Genomic DNA, 23,058 nt, shown 5'->3' with positions numbered 1-23,058 from the left:
CTCTCTCTCTCTCTCTCTCTCTCTCTCTCTCTCTCTCTCTCTCTCTCTCTCTCTCTCTCTCTCTCTCTCTCTCTCTCTCTCTCTCTCTCTCTCTCTCGCGCGCGCGCGCGCGCATTTATATCTTTCATCCTTCCCTCACTCTCGCTCTCCCTGTTTATTTTGTATTAGTTTTGCTCTATTGCTTATTCGCCAACTCTTGCTAAATCTCGCATTTCCCTCACTTGCTCATCTGATTTGGGTTCGGATCTCGTTTTCATTAATTTTCAAGTCGCTCTTCTGACTGAGCATGACCAACGGAATTTCTCGATGATGGTACAAACACACGCAGTCACTCACTCACGCACGCACGCACGCATGCACGCACACACGCATACGCATCGTAGAAGCGTATACTCATAATACACACAGTACGTGAGTGATAGTACATCATACGCGCGAAAAGGGGTTGGAATACGATCAGACAGCCCAGGTTGTGATCCAGCGTATAATTGCTGGGACACATGCGTACATGCATGTTAACTGTGCTATAACTGTGTAGATATGATACGCATGCGGGCGCGTATGCGTGCGTAAGTATTCACGTGCATGCGTACGTACGTACGTGCGTGTGCGTGCATGCGTGTGTGTCTGTGTGCGCGCATGCGTGCTTGTTTGTGTGCGCGCATGCGTGCTTGTTTGTGTGCGTGTGCGTACGTACGTGCGTGAGTGAGTGCGTGCGTGCTTGTGTGTGTGTGTGTGTGTGTGTGTGTGTGTGTGTGTGTGTGTGTGTGTGTGTGTGTGTGTGTGTGTGTGCGTGTGTGTGTGTGGGCGTGTATGTATGCGTGTGTTCGTGCGTGAGTGTGCGCCTGCATGTGTACGTGTTTGAGTGTCTGTGCGTGGGTGCGTGTTGGTGTGTTTGTGTGTGCGTGCATCGGTGCGATTGGGTGTGTTTGTGTGTGCGTGCGTGGGTGCGCGTGTTGTACTTGTTTACCGCATCTATGACAATTTATGGTACCCGCTCACGTATGCCTTGAAGCGTTTGTATTTTAGTAATAGTGCTGTGGGTAACCATAGAGTCGCCGATTTCATGCTAAACTCATTTTTTTACACACGCGATGCGTGTGCACATATGCACATGCGCCAATAAGTTGCATCTGTGCGTGCGAGGGTATATATATATATTATACCATGTGAAATGTTTGTAAACCATTTAAGTAGCATCGAAAATATAATTAATAATTGTAACTACGAATATAAAAGTTATAGTGGTAGCTTGCTTCTTCCTTTTTACTAGATATGTACGCAATTGTTATGTAAACGAATAAATAAACGACAATATGAATTAAACGCGGGAACCAGTTTCGATATTGTTAGACATATAAGCTACAATTTTATTCATTTTCATTACACGACACCTATTATGATTTGCATAAAAGAAATGTTGCTCGTGCGCATGCGCGCGCTGCCGGCGTCTTAAGCCATTGAATCTAACACTCACGCGCAGCAAGTGTAAGTTTCAGCACCTCTAGCCTCGCCTGTAACCAATCATGTATCCAGATATTATTAAGAGCTAATAATACATGTCTTATTAATTATCTCTTGATATTATCGTCACACGTGGAATTCTCGCGCAGTGCCGCCTGCATCAAAATACATACAATCTTTGGTAGACACACTCATACAGACGTTGACGATGTTTTAACCTGCCGGCTTAAGAGTTGTGCTTTGTTTAGAAGCATACAATTTTCGCTGGCAAGTTTTAACGAATCGGAAAAAAACTGACAAAATCCGGTCAAATCTATTCATCAATAGGTCTCGTGGTAAAATGGGGGCCATTTACAATCGCATCTATAGGCTAATAGCCATATAGCAAGCATAATACCTAGATAGCACACATGTGCTTCTCGTTTTTTTATTTATTACTTCTTGGTAATAAATTATTTTTGGGGGAAACACTTCTGCACTTTGGCCAAAATGATGAAGCCAAAATCTTAAATTGACTAAATGAATTAGCAGCAGCAGGAAGCACGCACAGTAGCCTGCAGTCTGTCTGTCGATGTACGTGATTTAGCAACATGCAGAATCGGCAGACATTCTTGTTGCTAGCGTACACTTTCAATCGTCTACCTTGCATATCATTAAAATTCTAAGAGAAATAGCAGAGAAAGAACTTAGTTGGTTGACTCCGCGGAGTGTTCAACTCTAAACTAGCCACATAATGTCTGCAGCGGGATGCATTATATTCGCTATAACCTCATATACATTGCATAATACACGCTTTGCATCCACGAAAACGCAGAAGGAATGAATGTGCGACAATAGAATTTAACGCGAAAGCGCGATTTAAGCGCCCTCCCGTGGTGCTAAACGTTATTTTCTAGTGCAGGAAAATCTCGCAAACCGAGTAAAAAGACACGAATCCACGCTCACAGGGCGCCATCTCGCGGAGATAAACGCGAGAAAACATCCTGCGCTAATGGGTGTGCACACTTCACTGAGCTCATATATCATTATACTAAGAACACACATAGTAACATAACCGAACACACTTTATAATAAAGACTGTACAAGTTTTCACATAATCGTATAGAGAGATAATAAGCACTTCAAGTATTTTACTCAACAGCGCGTAGTGTAACTATTACTTAGAACCTTTCTCGTTGTCATCATCATCATATCTTTATTATTGCATACAACGAGAGCTGTAATTGCATCTGTATTATCGCTTCCCACCGCGTGGTATCGCTGTACTCTCTAGTTAGTAGACTATCATCGTTGACCGACCGTCACTACTGCGGCTACGCGCTCTGAAAACCTCGTAACACGTCTCCGCAACAACACCTGGTGGCGGCAGTGCAAACCAACGGCGATAACTTGTCACACGGTTGAGAGACACCTGGCGGCGACCTCACGCGACGCGTGGGTCAGTGTTCGATTCATAGAAATGGCAGCTTAAATAAGTTTAGGTTATAATAATAATAGTAGTTATTTCGGCTGCGATTTCTACGGATCCACCCATGCAATTCGCCGAGCGCGTGTGACACACGCAATCTTAGCATGTGTCAGTGAGCCAGCCCCTCGCTCTAGCTTTACTGAGAGAACTACCGAGATGCATTCCTAGCGCGTTGGCCGATGAGATCTCAGTTGCATGAGTAAGCACAATACCTACGTCAGCAACACAGCGTGGAGAATGTTAGTGCGAACGACGAACACTCGTAACGTGTCGAGCCGACGCCGACAGCCGACGTCATGTCCGCGTGCATGCCAGTCCCCCCCTCCACGTCTCTCACTGACTCGCCTACTGCTTCGCGCACTCTGCGAGGAGTTGCAGTGCTCACGGGTGTCACTCGTCGCTTCGTGCACTGCTTGGTCGGTTACACGTCGCGCGACATTTCTCTCGCACCACGCAGGACGACGACGTTGTTCGCGTCACGTGAGTGCGGTCCACGTGGCTGTCACATGATCCAGACGATATTCGTACCGCATACTGCCGCTAGCGGGCCACGCGCTATACACAGCCACCGCACTGCCACAGCGTATCGTGCTAATTAACATAGCTCCTTTTTAGTTTCATTTTCACAATTTTTGTTTGTCGTTGAGACAATTTCTGCACGTCATCGTCAGATTGGATGACCGTCGCATCGCGACAAATGCGCGGGCGTGCGAGTGAGCACCTAGGTTACGCGCGACGGTACAGAGGAAAACGCGGATGCTGGAAGGCAACGCAAGGCGACGCGATGAAATTCAATTCACGCACAGTTCGCTCATTAACCGGATAATTAAGTAGCACGACTCATTAAAACAGCTTCATTAAACTCCTGCAGCGACTCATGAAAATAACAGGATAGCGAAAAATAATGTAACGAAATTTATCCTAAAACAAAGTAGCAAGTGTGAGTCCATATGTCAGCGACAAATTATTGACTGCCCACGGGTTCGTTTACATTGGAAAGGAAATACAAGCCAGAATGCTTATGAATTCTGCCGAATATATCCGTCTAAAAATTAACAAGCAGTAGCAAAATATCTTGCATAAAGTCTAGTCAAACTTAATTAAATCATAACGCAACAACACGCCCAAATGCTGGCCTTGCAACACCTGATAGGGCAACCCGGTTATACGTGCCTCAGCTGCACCGGGATAGCTCCCAGCACCGTACATACATACAACACGTGTAGGCTAGATTCACATTAGTCATCTGACGCACTTCCGGTGCGTGACATACGTCACGTTTGCGTCAACATTGCGTCATTCATTTACGTCATTTCCTTTATACGTGTCACTTCCGGCGTGCGGTTTATTTCCTCCTCGCGGCTGCACTTCCTTCCTTCAAGATTCACTTCCGGTGTAATCTCTTCATGTATACTTCCCCCATGTGACTTATATCCGGTAGGCGTTAGAGCACATCCGGTTTCAGATTCTATTGACGTATTCACTCGTAGCTACAGATTAATCCGCTACACACGTGAGATTGTGCACGCAGGTCGCGCACTACAGAGTTGAGAAACTGAAAATAAAGTTCACACACGTCATCAAACGGTCTAGCTTCCACGTCATCGATACTCGGGATCGACGAAGTTCCATGACGTCACCAAACGCTGCTACTTCACGGGGCTTCCCAGCGTTCGTGAACGGCGCGGTTCCCATTGCACATCCCAGACTCCGGAACCCGCGCCATCTAGCGGCGACGCGGGGCTTACAAGAGAACGTCTCCCTCGCCGACGTCGCCGTCGGGCAGCTTGACGCTGTTGAGCGTCTGCGTGCTGCACGTGATTCCGTTCTCGCTGTAGTTGCTGACGGTCTGTGTGGCGCTTGTTGACCTGCTGATGCTACTGTACGAGCCTGCAGGACACAGACGTTGTGTTAGTTCCAGGTCTGCCAAAACCAAAACACGGCGCAGGAAATTAGAACCACAGAAAGCGTGAAACGACGAAGCAGTGAGAACATACACGCACGCACGCACGCACGCATACACACGCACCGACGGACCGACGCACGCACACGCACACACACACACACACACACACACACACACACACACACACACACACACACACACACACACACACACATACACACATAGCGTAGCATGCATGGGGGGGGGATGCGCAGCCATGGCCCTGCGATGACAGACCGAGTCGACCCTAATGTGTTCGTACCCCGTCACCCCCTCCCGTATCACGCCCCGTATCTCCCATCATCAACACCTTCCCCCGTCACCTTCCCAAGTGTGGCACTGTAGCACATCACTAACCAGTGGTGTGATGTAAATACACAAATCTGTGCGGCTGCGTAGAGCAAGAATGCTGCAGCGGCGTGAGACGGTGTGAGACGATGTGAGTCGGCGAAGCTTTACTGAACGAAATTATCATACTATAGTATGTTAGTATAATATAAAAACTGCACGAATCTGTAGTTAAAGTACATGCGAATACGTGTGCGCGTTCGTTTGTGTGTGTGCGTGTGCCTCAGCGTGTGCGTGTTCGCGTGGTGTGTGCGTGTGCCTCCGTGTGTACGTGTACGCGCGCGCGTGTATGTGTGTGTGTGTGTGTGTGTGTGTGTGCGTGTGTGTGTCTCTCTCTGTGTGTGTGTAAGAGTGCGCGCGCGTGTGTAATCGTACAGAAAACTGTCTCGCCACACAGAGCAGTGAGTAATAAAGCCTCGCAGAACGAGCCGCGCTCTCAGTCTTGCACCCTCCTCCTCCACTGTATTACTGCATGTGCGGCAGTGTTGAAGCGTGTACGAGCGCGTGTATGAGCAGTGAGTGGTGAGAGACGGCGGCACCTTGCTGTCCGTGGCCAGGAGGTGGAGGGCAAACGTCGCTGACTGTGTAAGCTAATGTAGTTGCATAGCGCTGCTTGCGGAAGTCGTCTGTATCAGGGGCGGATCCAGGGCTGAAGCTAGACAGTATTTTTCCAGATTTAAGGGCACAACCTCCTAAAAGGGCACACCACCCCACAGTGGCGCCGTTAGGCGCGGAAGCACATGGGGGGGGGTCTGGGGGGCCTCCCCCAGGAAATGTCAAAATTGCAAGGGTCCCTGAGCACACAAATGAGCACCATTTGAGCACACATTTAGTCAAGCAGCAATAGCTTAAAACAATATGGAATTTTATTTCTGCTTCATTTTGCCTGCGCTTTGCATACCAGCAATTAATGCAGAATGATTCAAGCACTTCCCTTCTTTTTCAGATATCAAAGCTAGTTTTGTTACCATGTAAAATTTTGATTTCCTTTAAGTCCTGTCAATGAATCAGAAGAAAAAGAAAACAAATAAAGAATATAGCCAAATTCCATCAAATTGTTTTCTGTACTTTTTAGCGCAAAATTTCGAAGGGCACTTTGAAATCTAGACCGTATATCCCAATACGGCAAATACGGTCTGAATCCGCCCCTGTGTATGATAAGGAATTATAGGAACGGTGGAAATATCGTATAGCCTATGCCTTAAACCTGTGACGCCAAAAAAGCGTTGGGTAGCATTAGGGCTATAATATATATAATATTCATCTATTGAATAACTGTAACATGTGTTGCAATGTCTCAACCCTATACATAGGGAGGGGTGGGTTGCATTATAGCTTCATATACTATGTCTTAAAAAACTCTAGCTAGGGAGGGGTGGGTCGCATTAGACCACCATGAGAGGCATTAGAGGCACCATGTATAATATTTATGACACCGGAAATCTAGCAGAATGTTAGCTCTAATGTTGCATGATCTCACGTCAAACTGCCATAAACATGTAAATACATAAAATGCAAACACGTAAATTGTTAAATTAGAAAACGCGGTATATTGCGGCATAAAGCCTGGAGCATAAATAACATATGTATATCATGACTCATCCTCTGATCATCATATATCAAGATCGGATAAAGATCAAAGTGTGTCATCAGCAAAATCATCCCGCGGTTTGACGCTACACGCTAGCATTAATCAAACGAAAAGTGCACGTTATCCTATATCATGTATTTGCTATAGGAGGTGTACAACAGTAAGCTTCCGCAATTGTACTATTTCGTCTCTAGAAAAGGCCTTTTTTGGCTTTTTTTTTCGCCGAAACTCGGCACTAGAGTGCAATAATCTGCATTATGCACGCAAGGTAGATGCCTCGTGGACGTCTAGAAAGCATTAGAAGTAAAATTATTCGTGTTGTGTAATTGTGCCATTCCAGCTAGTGGCGTAGCCATGGTCGCCGGTCGGCCATTTTTGTGTATGAAACGGGATCCGACTACTCTGTAGAAATTCGCATCATAGAGCTGGCAAAAGTTTCGAGCGGAGCATAGAGCACGAATCTGTAGTTATTTAACATGAATAAAGTGTATGTTTTGTAAGCGCAGTAACATTGTGCGTATTTTTAATTAATTTCTGTTCGATGCTCATTCAGGCCTGCAGCCTATGGACGCCCTCCACTGTTGTTCAACACCTATAGGATAATGAGCTTACGGCCGATGTGCGGGCCTTCGTTGAGACAAGGCGCGTTGTTATCTGCTGCGATACCTCGTTGCCATGGAGCGCAGGCAGTGAAGCGGTACAGGGCAGTGTGTGCAATACACTGAGATTTAGTAATCGCCATGACAACACTCGCTTCCCGCAGCAACACGAGTACACGCAGACAGCGACTGAGAGCGCAGACAGAGCTGTTCGTAGAGTGAAGCACTGCGTGCGTGCGTGCGTGTACACGTGCGTGAGTGTGTGCGTGCGCGTGTACGCGTGCGTGGGTGCGTGTATAGCGAGCACATGCCTCTAAAAGTTGGCGGCTTTAAACGTTGAAATTGTTGTTCATTGTTTAAAACAGTTCAACGAACGAATGATTCAATGGCACAACGACCTCCCCCACCCCTCCTCCGCCTCCACTCACCCTCCCCCCGACTGTAATGACTAACCGCAATTAATTAGAAATCGACTTGATCTCGCTGGATCTCTAAGAAGATGCCCTCAAGCGATCACCAGCAGAGAAGCCAACGCGAATATTCGCATAATCAACAGAACAGAACAGAATTGCGGCGACTTACTGCTCCGACGTCGCCCAGCGTCATTACAGACGGGAGGCGGTTGCCATTAGCAACACGGAGCGAGTTCAGCGTTCTACGTGTCTCGGCTGAGCCGGAGCGAACGAAAACGCGAAAAACCACGAGGCGAACACGCGAGTAACTAGCGGCCGCAAAAAGCTCGCTGCTGTCTCCGCGTAGGACCCGGTGCGTGAGACAGCAGTAACGCGCTCCTCCCTTCTCTCTCTAATGACGGATGAGAGATGCGTGATAGTGTGCGTGTGTAGGTATGCAGATCACGCACCAGCAGCAACACAGGCGGGAAACCAGGCAAGCGTGCGGGGTTGAGGGATGCTTCATTTAGGTTAAAATTACGCTTCATAAATAGTTTTATGGTTCAATATTTATTAGAATTATTTAAAAAAATGTTTTATAACTGACGGCTATACCTTTGCTTACAACGACGGTTGCGCCACTGACAGCGCACCCACTGAAAAGTTGCGCAAAGCAACGTTTCGGCTGCAGGCTACAGACCGAGGGTGTTTCTTATTTATTAATTTAAGAGCAGAAGGATTGCAATATCTTATAAACGACATATTGTTTCAGTTATAATATGGATAAATTTGTCCTAAAATGAAAATCGTCCGGTTAACTAGCATTTAGGTGTAAATATAATTGCACTTTTGTGATTAGCCCTCGGTCTGTAACGTGCAAAATATTTTGGCAAATGCGCAACTTTTTCAGGGTGGCAGCACGGTCGCGGTTGTCATGTCAGCACCAAAAAATAAAGATTTCGAAATTCAATGTTGTTTTATGACAAACGTGAATGCGTAATTATATATATTTATAGGTATGCGCTATTATTTATAAATCGACTATCATAATATACTTTCAAATTCTAGAGTAAAGTATTCCTTTAATGTCACAGCACTCCACGCGCGCGGCATAAATCCACACATCGATCGTCTGCTAAACAGAGAATCAGATAAATCTAAAAGACAGCTACATATCTAAATATAAGCGTAGAGTTTCACATTGTTTCCACTGCATTCGTGATGGAATAATAGTGATCTAATATTAGTATCGAGTGATACTGTATCACATCGTATCGCTCTGGTCGCACCTCATGGTGTTTTAGATTTTGTATAAGTATATATTTATTAGTAGTTATAACTACTATAAGTGTGTTGAAATTATATTAGTAGGTATTACAAAAAGGAAGTTATAGATTTAATAGTAGTTGAGTAAATATAAGTGAGTTGCAATAGGTTACTAGTAACTATAATGTAAATATAACATTACTAGTAGTTATAAATATAAATGAGTTGTCATTGTACTAGTAGTCATTACAAGAGGGTAGTTATAGCGTTATTATAGTCATTATAACTATAAGGTAGTAATATAACTTGCGCACGCGCCGGTATGAAGGGGATCTCGACGTACTGCCCAGCACCGTCGATCGCGGCCATTTCACCATTGCTTAAGAGGTCACGCGTTGATTTCTACGCGGCATTTCGTCGCTCGATTCACGGACGGCTCCGAGGCTTCGCCTGCCTCTGATATGTAATGTTTACTCAGTGGACCGGATGTCCGGATCAATAAGAATTAGCGAGTTGTCGTCGTCGACGTCGGCTCGGTGTGGAGTGTTGAGCGTGCTGCTGCCCCGCGGGCTCACCCTGCCTCAGTCCCGTACGTTGCTTTCCTCCTCACATGCCTGACGCACAACGACGGACGCCAGTATGGATCCGCCAATCCCCGCTAACACTCAGCAAACACGAGGCATCGCCGCGCAGTCGCCGAGGTGAAACAATTTTTTTTTCGCCGAGCAGAGCAAATGCAATCTACATGCGGCGAAGCAAAGGTCGAGGCGCGTCTCGCGATATCTCGCGGGCGTCTTTGTGCGCATCTCTGATTTGTTTGTGTCGAGAATGTTTCGATTTATGCGAACGATTTCGTCTTAGCCGGTCGTCGAGTTAGTGCGTGTTAATCTCCCGAGATGGCGCCACGGATCAGCGCGCACAGTGGATGTCACGTGTGCGATTGTAACTAATCAGAGGCGAGTTCACCGAAGACCCGCCAGCTGACCTTTGGGCAAACTAAGGACTAGGAAAAGACTTCTACCCAAATATAGTTCGATTAAGGAAGAATTAGTGCCAATGCACATCACGTCCGACCTTCTCTCTGAATCCTAGCTTCCTCTCTGTGAAGCCACGCGTGAGGTGTCCTTATCGGAGCTGGACACCTGTTCCTCACTGTTCCTCACTGTTCCTCACTGTTCCTCACTGTTCCTCACTGTTCCTCACTGTTCCTCACTGTTCCTCACTGTTCCTCACTGTTTCACACTGTTACACACCTGGACACACTGTTCCTCACACACGACATAGTGTATTAGCGACCATCTCATGAATTAACTGCCGAGTGACGGTTAACAAGGGGAAGTGCATAAGTGGAGTACCGCCCGCGTCGCGTCGTGCACAGCGGCAATCTATGGAAATCTCCTTGCGTCTGTAAGAGGTTACGTAGCAATGGTTAGGGGTAAGCGGTGCAGCACCAACACCACCCATACCACCCACACCACCCACATCACCCCATTAATCCTTACCACCCACACCACCCACACCACCTACACCACGCACACTACCCACACCACCCACACTAACCTACACCACCCACACCACCCACACTAACCTACACTACCTACATCACCCACACTAACCCACACCACCCACACCACCCACATCACCCCATTAATCCTTACCACCCACACCACCCACACCACCCACACCACCCACACCACGCACACCACCCACATGCACGCCACAACCAACCCACACACGCACACGCATCCTACAGCCACGCACACAGACCACGCACACCACCCGTACTCACCCACCACCGAACCACACTAACCTTACACCCACCTACATCACCACCACTATACCCACACTAACCACACCACCCACATTAATCCATACCACCCACACCACCGACACCACTCACTTTAATCCATACCACCCGAACCACCCACACCACCAACACCACCCACCACCACCCGTACCACCCACATTTAATTAACCCACACCACTTACACCACACCACAATTAATCCATACCACCCACGGCCCGACACCACTCAACTTTAATCCATACCCCCGACCGACCACACCACGCAACGACCACCCCACACCACCCACACCACCCACAAACCACCCACACCACCAGCTTTAATTCCATACCACCCGAACCACCAACCCACCCACACCACCCCACAACACCAACCACCCACACCACCACAGCCACCCACACCACACGCACACCCACCCGAACCACCCACACCACCAACATTAACTCACACCACCCACCCCCACCACAACACCCACCACCCACAACACCCACTTTAATTCCTACCACCCGAACCACCAGCACACCACCACACCACCCACGACCAACCCACAGTACCCACACCCCTACCATTGATTCGCACATGTTTCCCTGCACAGGATTATTGAATAATAGAGGCGCTCACTGACGCGTCACATCTCGTCGGACGATGTTATTTATCGGCTGCGAGGTACGCGCCATGTAGTTGCTGATCTCGCTTTCACGCGTCTTTCACTGCTAGCGTTAACTACATGGGGCTGATGTTCGTGATGAGGAGCGCGCGAACGGGGGCCATAAAGGATCGTATGTAGTATAGGGCATTGTTCACACTCTATCGCGTGCAGCCCCGCCTCATGGCCACAGCCGTGATACCAGCCGGGTAATACTCAGATAGCAGCCCTCTTCGTTATGAGGCTGGTTGTGAAGAATGATTGTGGAAAAAGCGCTAGCGGTATGCGGTAGATTGAATATAAAATGAAGCGCGAGGAAAAAGTCTATGGGGACGCAATCGAGTAACAGAAAGCGACCAAAGAGACGAGCGAGGGAGTGTGGAGGCGGTGGATAGGAGGAAAAGCAATATAATATATATATATATATAATATATATAATATATATACAGATAGATAGATAGATAGATAGATAGATACATAGATAGATAAATAGATAGATTGATAATAGATATAGATAGATAGATAGATAGATAGATAGATAGATAGATAGATAGATAGATAGATAGATAAATAGATAAATAGATAGATAGATAGATAGATAGATAGATACACAGATAGATATGAGTAGAGTAGATAGATAGATAGATAGATAGATAGATAGATAGATAGATAGATAGATAGATAGAATTAAGATAGATACATAGATACATACATAGAATACAAGCTACATATATGAACGGGCAATCGGGAGACACGAGGGAGCAATAAGTCTGCAGTGAGTAGAGCGAGAAGAGGCTCCACTCACCTCACACGCTCATACGTGAACAATGTCACACGAGCTTTGGCGACAAACGCCGATTTAATTTCACTCGATAAATCTGCCGAGTAGGAATCCGCGTTTGCCGACAACACACTACACCGAGAGTCCGACAATGTTACATGATCTCATAGCAAGCTTCCAGTTCCGTTAATACGTCGATATATCCGCAGAGAGAAGAGAAAATCAGGACGTAATAAATAAGTTATTGCACGAGCTCCCGCGGCGTGGCTGCGCGAATCCCGCTAGTGATTTGTTGGTAAGTTGGGAGTTAAGACTTTAAGATTTATTAAGGAGGGAGTGTAAGTAAGGCGTGTTTTTCGATATGGATTCAAAATAATACGCGCGCGCGCCTCGCACGCTCGCGAATACACGCACACAACGCAAGCCGCACACAGACACATGTACAGATGGCATGTACGTACGCGACACGCACAGACGGAGACATACACAGATAACGGACACACACACACGCGCGCGAGCACCACAGCACACACACACCACACACATACTCAACACACACACACACACACACACACACACACCACACACACATCACACACTCGCGCACGATACGCACACTCACACACACACGCTCGCGCCAGCACACCCACACACACAACACACAACTACACATACTTACACACACGCACACACACACCAACACACCACACCACAACACACAACACGCACACGCACACACTGCATCACACACCACCACACACACCACAACCACGACACCAAACACAAACACAAGAACTCCTACGCACGCATACACAAATACGCTCAAGCACACATGCGCACGCACGGACACATACACACATATACTCACACACGCACGCAGAAATACGCACGCACGCACACGCGTTTCTGACACCCGCCAACTCTCGGCCGTTGCTTGCGGCGGGCGCTCACTCACTCGTGAGAGTACGCAGCGCCTTAACAAGCAATCAGACTCTCCTAAAGATCAACCTAATGCAGCTTAATGCGGTTTGCATACATTAAACGTTCGAGCGGCTCCCGCGTTCTGGGCGGCTTGCATTGTACGCGCGTACAGTCGTGCTTGGCATCACTCGATTAAGCTAACAAGCTGACAAAGGCAGGCCGGCGAGTGAGCGAGGACGCGCAACAATCAAGTATGCATGTATGAAAACACATACTAAGTCGCCGAGCGCTGCGCATTATATAAGCTGCAGAGCGTGTGCCTTTATTCGCTCGCCGCCGTCGTCGTCGCGGCGTAGGCTTGCGAGTATCAACTCCCGCACAAATTGTAAAGCTTACATTTACGATCGAGTCACATCGTGTGTGGTGTGTGTGTGTGTGTGTGTGTGTGTGTGTGTGTGTGTGTGTTGTGTGTGTGTGTGTGTGTGTGTGTGTGTGTGTGTGCAGTGCGTGCAGTGGCCGTGGCCGCGATTTTTTAACCAGGGGGGGGGAAAAACAGGCGAACTGCCCAAAATGGTGGATGACTTTAATATTTTAATGGTTCCCCGCCTCCCTCTACACACCCCTACTGCGCCCGTACCTCTCAGCTCTGCAATCTTTGTTTCAGGTGCCAATGCATAAAGGCGACATTTTCGTTGTTGTTCTCGTGCTACCAAAATATATCAAAGGATGGGTGAAAACAGGCGGGAGGTATGGGGAAAATTTGAATGTTGATCGCAGGAGATGGTATTTGAGGCACGTTTGAGTACATGAACAGGCCTTTTATTCTGACTAGAACAATTCTCTTTTAGTAAACAATTCTATTTTTTTCTTACTTTAGGATCAACCGAGGCCATGGCCTTCTTGTTCCCCCCCCCTAACTACGCCACTGCGTGCGTGATGTGCGTGTGTGTGTGTGTGTGGTGTGTGTGTGTGTGTGTGTGTGTGTGTTGTGCGTGTGTGTGTGTGCGTGCGTGCGTGCGCATGTGTGTGTGGCGTGCAGTGCGTGCGTGCGGGCGTGTGTGTGGTGTGTGTGTGTGTGTATATATGTGTGTTTGCGTGTGTGTGCGCGCGTGTGTGTGTGTGTGCGTACGTGTGTGTGCGCGCGTGCATGAGTGCGTGCGTGCGTGTGTGTGTGTGTGTGTGTGTGTGTGTGTGTGTGTGTGTGTGTGTGTGCGTGTGTGCGTCGCATGCGTGCGTGCGTGCGTGCGTGCGTGCGTGTTAGTGTTGTTGTGTGTTGTGTGTGTGTGTGTGTGTGTGTATGTGTGTGTGTGCGCGCGGTGGTGGTCGTGTGTGCGTGCGTGTGTGTGTGTATGCGTGCATGCGTGCGTGCGTGCGTAGCGTGCCTGCGTGCAGTGTGTTGTGTGTGTGGCGCTGCGTGTGTGTGTAATGCGTGCATGCGTCGATGCCGTGCGTCTGGTGCGTGTGTGTGTGTGTGCGCGCCGTGTGTTGTGTGTGGTGTGAGTGTTGTGTGTATGTCTGTGTGTGTGTGTGTGTTGTGGTTGTGTGTGGTCGTGTGTGTGTGTGCCGTGCGGTGCGTCGCGCATGGTTGTGCGTCATGCGTGAGTGCGGGCGTTGTGTGTGTGTGTGTGTGGTTATATGTGGTTTGCGTCGTGTGGGCGCGCGTGTGTGTGTGTGTGTGTGTGCGTACACGGTGTGTGTTCGCGTGATGATGTGCGTGCGTGCAGTTGCGTGCGTGCGTGTGCGTGGCATTGCGTGCGTGCGTGGGCGTGCGTGTGTTTATGTGTTGTGTGTGTGTGTGTGTGTTGTGTGTGTGTTGGTGTTATGTGTCGTGATGTGCGCGCAGTGTGTGTGGTGCTGTGCGTGCGTGTGTGTGTGTATGCGTGCATGCTGCGTGCGTGCGTGCGTTGCGTGCCTGCGTGCGTGTTGTGTGGTGTATGCGCGTCGCGGCAGTGTCGTGTGTGTGTGAGTGTGTGTGAGTGGTGTGTGTGGTGTGGGTGGGCTGTGTGTGGTTGTCGTGTGTGTGTGTGCTGTGTGTGTGTGGTGTGATGTGTGTTCTGCTGTGTGTGCCACGCGCGACGTGTGGTGTGTGCGCGACCGTAACGACGTTACGGATTGTGGCGACATGAAAGCGTCGGCATGGCCGTCAGGAGCGGGACCGACGATAGATGTCCGCCTCCATGCATTGCATATCAGGATTTTTTTCCTCGCCGCAGGCGTGAAACAGCGCGGCAACTGTTATTGATGGCGAAACTAAGCGCCTGCTATTATTATTTTACTGCCGCTGACGCACGTGACTGTCATGTGCCGCTGCATGCGCACTGACGGATCTTAGGTCGCTATATATATATATATATTACTATATTATGATATATGAATACACCGTGTCCGATATATTATATTATGATAGTATATATATATATATATTATATATATATATAGTATTGGCACACGTTGTAATTCATAACAACCCACTAGCTCAACAGATAGTCCAGGTGTGGCCCTTGGCCCGCCGAATATATAATAACTCCGCATCCGATCCGCCGGGTGGCGCGCGCGCCACAGCCACAACTTATTGCGCCTGCCGAGTAAGCGATGAGGTGAATGTGCACCAAGAATCGCGTTATGCTACCTATAAGGCCGCCGTGAGAGGCAGACGAACGTGATATAGCGAGCGGCTAGCGTGACTCCGACTCAACTCGAGCAAACCTTCACGTAACGGCCTGATGCGAATTTTGAGAGATGCGTGTCCGAGAGAAACCTGCCAGCGTGAATTACTCGCGGTGGGGACAGAGCGGGGGGGGGGGCGGGAGGGGGTGGCGGAGGGGGGAGGGGGGTTTACGAGCGCCGAGCGAGGGAAGCGGAAGGATGGCGGATGGAGATTAGTAGAATTAGGGGAGAAAAGATAAGGAAGGAGAAGGTAGGGGGAAGTAAGGAACTGGAGGATGAGGAATGGAAAAAGGAGGAGAGAATGTAAAGAGAGGAGGAGGAGGAGGCAAGAAGAAGGAGAGGAAAGAGAGGAGGAGGAGGAGTAGAGGAGTGAAGAGGAGGAGGCAGGAGGAGTGAGGAGGGAGGAGAGAGGAGTAAAAGAAGGAAAACGCGTGGGGAGAAGCAGGAGGACAGGTGAAGGAGAATGGAGCAGGATGATCATGATAGGCGAGGAGTGCGATAGCGGATCAGGTAAAAGATGCTGGCGGTGGCGGTGGCAGAGTGGCGGTTTGCGGTGGCGTGGCGGTGGCGGTGGCGGTGTGCGTGGGTGGCGCTGCGGTTGATAGATGGAAACAGTGCTGAATTATGAGGGTAATTCAGGGAGCCAGCGAATTCTGTATTTGCCTTCGAGTGACTCCTCAAGCACTAAGGCAAACACACACACACACACACACACACACACACACACACACACACACACACACACACACACACACACACTATCTCCATCGCGCGCTCTCTCTCTCTCTTTCATCGTCGTCGTTCTTCAAATGTTCGTGTCTCTCCATATTTTCCTTTCACATTTTTCTCGCACCCTCACTCTCGTACAAATATATCTGTTATTCAATCAATTTATTACTCGGCAGAAACGCAAAATTCCCCAATGGAAGCGTACGGCAAAATGCTATAGTTTGCAACATGCTCACCCGCATGCTAAAAATAGAGCCACGGGGATATTGGGATATGTTCTACTCTCGTCTAAAAGTATAAAATTCTATAACTCCAAAAACCATTACACTTATCATCGCTTGAAGGCTATTTACATCAAATACTTTACCCGTACCGAACTACCTGAATTCTCACACGCTTCAAGCAGCGATGGCTAATTCACTTTAAATGCGGTTCAAGCAAGGATAAAGGGGCAGGATCGCGAATGCATGCTCGTTTATACGGAAACTCTAGTCAAGTGGCTAGTTAAATGTTCATTCTCTCTAACTGACACACGCGTCTGGTTGAGACAGCCAATTTGTGCTCCATCTATAATACTGTCTAGATAGAAGCATTCAACTTCTCATGTTATTAACATAACAAGCTTCATGACTACAAGGCCCCGAACATGAAACAACTCTCACAAAGAAAATGAACTAGAATTATTTCGTTGATGTTAATTAGAAACTCAAGGAAATTACGTTTCGGAGAGTAATTCGTTCTAACAACTTGATAAGCGTTATCTATATACTGTGTCTTCCACTGTCAAACTTTACTCTCTCTATTTCTCTCTCTCTCTCTCTCTCTCTCTCTCTCTCTCTCTTCTTCATTCTAATTGAATGGTTTTATATCAACACTTATATCATTCGTTTAATGGGTCGATTAATCACGTGATTTATTGCAGTAGAGAATAACTTTATGTTTTCATTTTGTTACGTAATTTGCATAACTAAGGCATGTTTAATCACCATGTTGTGGCACGAAAATACCGCATTAACCAATGCTTTCCTTCGCTCATAAATTTTACACATTAGTTTCGAAACATTGTAAAATTGTTGCTTACATTTAAGTTCAAATACAAACAAATCTAGAACGGATAGATTATGAAATGGATATATCGATTATCCTGCTGATCGATGATAGGCCTAATTATGTTGCTATACTTATCGATGCTATATAACAATCAGAGACATCATATTAGAATGTATCTAGATCTACAGCTGGAACTGTCAACAAATTAGGTTCCAATAAAAATTTAGGTCCCAGAATACTAACATAGTGCTAGTAGTAGATATTAATTGTACACCCGAATCACGAATAATAAAAGTAATGTGAAATTATGTCGTTAATTCGGCTTCATTTGATCCACTTAAAATTCAATTATTATAAAGTGAATAAACATTAAATTAATTATTTTACATTAATTATGAAAACAATAAATTTAATTATGAAATTATTAAAACCAAGATAATTTAATGACAAGTGACTGATAATTAGATACTTGTGTCGAAGACCTGCGACGAATCAATGGCTAATTTATTTCTTCGCAATATAGCAAAATCTTACGTCACACTATTTTCTCTCTAAACTGTGACTTCAACTTTTGTTGTCATGGTAACAGTTAGACTTGCTTAATATAATATTATGCATAGAATTTGATTGCCAGAACCTATAACCCTGGTTTTAGTCTCCCAATAGCTTCAAAGAAGTTTCAAAATTTATAACTTGTAGAGAGAGTGTGTGTGTGAGAGAGAAAGGCAGGTTGGAACAAACGAAGGATAATAAAAATAGATGGATGGATGGATGGATGGATGGATGGACGGATGGATGGATGAATGGATGGATGGACGGATGGATGGATGGATAGATGGATGAATGGATGGATGGATGGATGGATGGATATATATCTATAATATATATGTGTGTGTGTGTGTGTGTGTGGCGCAGCGCCAGAGTGTAGTGTGTGTGGTGTGTGTGTGTGTGTGTGTGTTGTGTGTGTGTGTGTGTGTGTGTGCGTGCGTGCAGCGCACGCGTATGTAGTATGTATGTATGTATGTATGTATGATTATGTATGTATGTAATGTATGTATGTATGTATGTATGTATTGATGTATGTATGTATGTATGTATGTATGTATGTAATGTATGTATGTATGGTATGTATTATGTAATGTAATGTATGTTATGTAATGTAATGTATTATGTATGTATGTAAATGTACTGGTTCATAGGACAAATACCCCCGACAAATTCACCCCCCGGACAATTACCCACCCGACCAATTACCCCGACAATTACGCCCCGCATGCCGTTTAGCAATCCGCCCATGCCATTCACCCCCCCTGGGACAATTGACCCCCCGGACAATTACCCCCCGGACATTTCCCCCGGACATTTACCCCCCGGGATTTACCACCCCGCGGACAATTACCCCCCGGACATTTACCCCCGGACAATTACGCCCCGGACATTTAACCCGCCGGACATTTACCCCGGCATTTACCCCGCGACAATTAACCCCCCGGACATTTACCGCCCCGGACAATTACCCCATCCCATTTACGCGCCCATGCCCATTCACGCCCCGGACAATTACCACCCTCCGGACATTTTACCCCCCGGACATTTACCCCCCCGGACACTTTTACGGCGCCCCCGGACATTACCCCCCGGACATTTACCCCGGAAAATTACACAAAACCCACCCATTTACGCCCGCCAGTCCATTCACCCCCCCGGACAATACCCCCCGGACAATTTACCCCCGGAAATTACCCCCCGGACATTTACCCCCCGGACATTTACCCCCCGGACATTTACCCCCGACATTACCACCCCGGACAAATACCGCCCCCGGACATTTACCCCCGACAATTACCCCCCCCATCACCATTTACAGCCCATGCCGATTCACACACCACCCGACATTTACCCCGGCACAATTCCCCCCGGATAATTACCCCCGACATTTACCCCCCGGACAATTACCCCCCATGGCCCATTTACCCCCAATGCCATTACCAGGAGGACGCCCGCCCGGACAATTACTCCCCGGTACATTTACGCCCCGGACAAATTACGCCGCGGACATTTTACCCCCCCGGACATTTACCGCCCCGGACATGTTACCCCACCGACAATTACCCCGCACATTTAACCCTCCTGAAAATATAATACGATGTTTCATGTTTATTCAAACATGACGTCAATAATGCGCACATGCTGCAGTTTAACGGTTGGCAGCAAAGCAGATGGCCTGATATTGTTCGTAACAAGCACACGCACGCACGCACGCACGCACGTTTACGTACACACGCACGCAACGCACGCCACGAACGCACGCACGTGTACGTACACAGCACGCACATACCATGCACGCACGTGTACCGTGCACACAGCACGCAGCACGCATGCACGCACCGGTGTAGAAGTGACGAACCAGGCAGCACGCACGCAGCGTCTACTGTGCACATGCATGCCGTGCACGGCAGACGCGCACGCACAACATGCAGCACAACGTTACTGCACACCGCACGGCACGCACGCATTCGGGGGGTAATTGTCGCGGGGGGTAATTGTCCGGGGGTATTGTGCCGGGGGGTTATATTTGTCGGGGGGTAAAATGTCCGAGGTAATGTCCAGAGGGTGATTGTCCGCGGGGGTGAAATGGCAATGGGGGGTAAATGGCAGGGGTAATTGTCCGGGGGATAATTGTCCGGGGGTAAATGTCCGGGTAATTGTCCCGGGGGGTAATTGTCGCGGTGGGGTAAATGTCCGGGGTAATTGTCCGGGGGTAATTGTCGGCGGGGGGTAATTGTTCCGGGGGTAAATGTCCGGGGTAAGTCCGGGGGTAAATTGTCCGGGGGTAATTGTCCGGGGGTAAATGTCGGCGCGGGTGAATGGCATGGGGGTAAAGGCGATGGGGTAATTGTCGCGGGGCGTATTGTCGGCGGGGGGTAATTGCGGCGGGGGTAAATGTCCGGGGGGTATTGTCGCGGGGTAATTGTCGCGCGGGGGGTAATTGTCGGCGGGGGGTAAATGTCGGCGGGGGTAATTGTCCGGGGGTAAATGTCCGGGGGTAATTGTCCGGGCGGTAAATGTCGCGGGGGTGAATGCAATGGGGGTAAATGGCATGGGGGGGTAGATTGTCCGGGGTACATTGTCGCGGGGGGTGATTGTTCCGGGGGTAAATGTCCGGGGGTGAATGGCCTGGGGGGAAATGGCATGGGGGGTAATTGTCGCGGGGGTAATTGTCGCGGGGTAAATTGTCCGGGGCGGTGATCTGTCCCGGGGTAATTTGTCCTGATACGGTATGTATGTTATGTATGTAGTAATGTATGTATGTATGATGTATGTATGTATGTAATGTATGTATGTATGTATGTTATGTATGTATGTATGGTATCGTAATGTATGTAAGTAAGTAAGTAAGTAAGTATGTATGTATGTAAATGTAATTGTATGTATGTATGTATGTATGTATGTATGTATTGTATGTATGTATGTATGTATGTATGTATGTATGTATGTAATGCTACGTACGTACGTACGTAGCGCACGCACAGCACGCACGGCAGCACTTTTTGCAGAGTGTGTCGTGCGTGCGCGCGCGCGGCGGTGCGTGAGTGCGTGCGTGAGTGTGTGTGTGATGCGTGGCGTGCGTGCGTGGCGTGCGTGCCTGCGTGCGTGCCATGGATGTATGTATGTAGGTATGTGGTATGGTATGTATGTATGTATGTAATGTATGTATGTAATTGTATGTATGTAGTGTATGTAGTGTTATTTATGTATGTACTGTATGGTATGTTATGTCATGTATGTATTGTATGTTATGTATGTATGTTGATGTATGTATGTATGTATGTATCGTATGTATGTATGTATGTAGTATGTATGCTATGTATGATGTATGTATGTATGTATGTAATGTATGTATGTATGTATGTATGTAGTATGTAATGTTATGTATGTATGTATTTATGTATGTTATGTTATGTATGTCTGTATGTATGTAATGTATGTATGTATGTATGTATGTATGTATGTAGTATGTATGTATGTATGTATGTATGTATGTAGTTATTGTATGTATGTATGGTATGTAGTAGTATGTAATTTATTGATGTGATGTATGATGTATGTAGTATGTCATGTATGTATGTATGTATGGTATGGTATGTATGTATGTATGTATGTATGTATGTATGTATGTATGTAATGTATGTATGTATGTCTGTATGTATGTATTATGTATGTATGTATGTATGTATGTATGTACAGTATGTAATGTGATGTATTATGTATGTTATGTATTGTATGTGATGTATGTATGTATGTATGTATGTATGATGTATGTATGTATGTATGTATGTATGTATCGTATGTATGTATGTAATGCTTATGTATGTATGTAGTATGTATGATGTATGATGTATGTATGTATGTATGTATGTAGTTATGTGATGTATGTATGTATGTATGTATGTATGTATGTATGTACTGTATGTAGTATGCTAGTATGTATGTAATGTAATGTATGTATGTATGTATGTATGGTATGTATGTATGTATGTATGTATGTACTACATTAATGCATGAGTGTGTGTGTGTGTGGTGTGCGTGCGTGCGTAGGCGTGGCGTGCGTGCGTGCATGCATGCAATGCATGCAATGCATGCAATGCATGTATGTATGTATGGGTAGTATGTATGTATGTATTTATGTAGATGTATGTATGGTATGTATGGTAGGTATGTATTATTTGTAAATGTAATTAGTATGTATGTATGTATAGTATGTATGTACTTTATGTATGTATGTTACTGTATGTATGTATGTAATGTAGTGATGTATGTATGTATGTATGTATGTATGTATGTATGTATGTATGTATGTATGTATTGTATGTTGTACTGTATGTATGTATTATGTAGTATGTATGTATGCTATGTATGTAATGTATGTATGTATGTATATATAATGTAAGTAGTAATAAGTAAGTAAGTATGTAATGTATGTATGTATGTATGTATGTATGTATGTATGTATGTATGTATGTATGTATAGTATGTATGTTATTATGTTGAATGTATGTATGTATGTATGTATGTATGTATGTATGTATGTATGTATGTATGTATGTATGATGATGTATCGTATGTAATGTATGTATGTATGTATGTAATGTAATGTTATGTATGTATGATGTAATGTGATGTATGCTATGTATGTATGTATGTATGTATGTATGTATGTATGTATGTATGTATTGTATGTATGTATGTAATGTATGTATGTAGTATGTATGTATGTATGTAATTATGTATGTATGTATGTAGTGTATGTATGTATGTAATGTATGTGCTGTATGTATGTTGTATGTATGTATGTATGTATGTATGTATGTATGTATGTATGCATG

General features: G+C 46.4%; 1 protein-coding gene across 1 annotated transcript in view; it reads right to left on the bottom strand.

Annotated features, from left to right (window-relative positions):
• Positions 1-1,344: 1,344 nt before the first annotated feature.
• LOC106817003 (metabotropic glutamate receptor-like) overlaps positions 1,345-23,058 on the bottom strand; it is a gene marked incomplete at its 5' end in the record, with an annotated part of 34,000 nt that continues 12,286 nt past the window's right edge. The window contains one exon of the mRNA XM_014821649.1: positions 1,345-4,855. Within this exon, the coding sequence (XP_014677135.1) occupies positions 4,677-4,855 (179 nt within the window). The remainder of the gene's footprint in view (positions 4,856-23,058) is intronic.

This window comes from Priapulus caudatus, unplaced genomic scaffold (assembly GCF_000485595.1).
Source record: "Priapulus caudatus unplaced genomic scaffold, Priapulus_caudatus-5.0.1 Scaffold1558, whole genome shotgun sequence".
In the NCBI taxonomy this organism is placed as follows: domain Eukaryota; kingdom Metazoa; phylum Priapulida; class Priapulimorpha; order Priapulimorphida; family Priapulidae; genus Priapulus; species Priapulus caudatus.
Note: the sequence above shows the minus strand (reverse complement) of the source record. Positions and strands in the feature narration are given on the sequence as shown.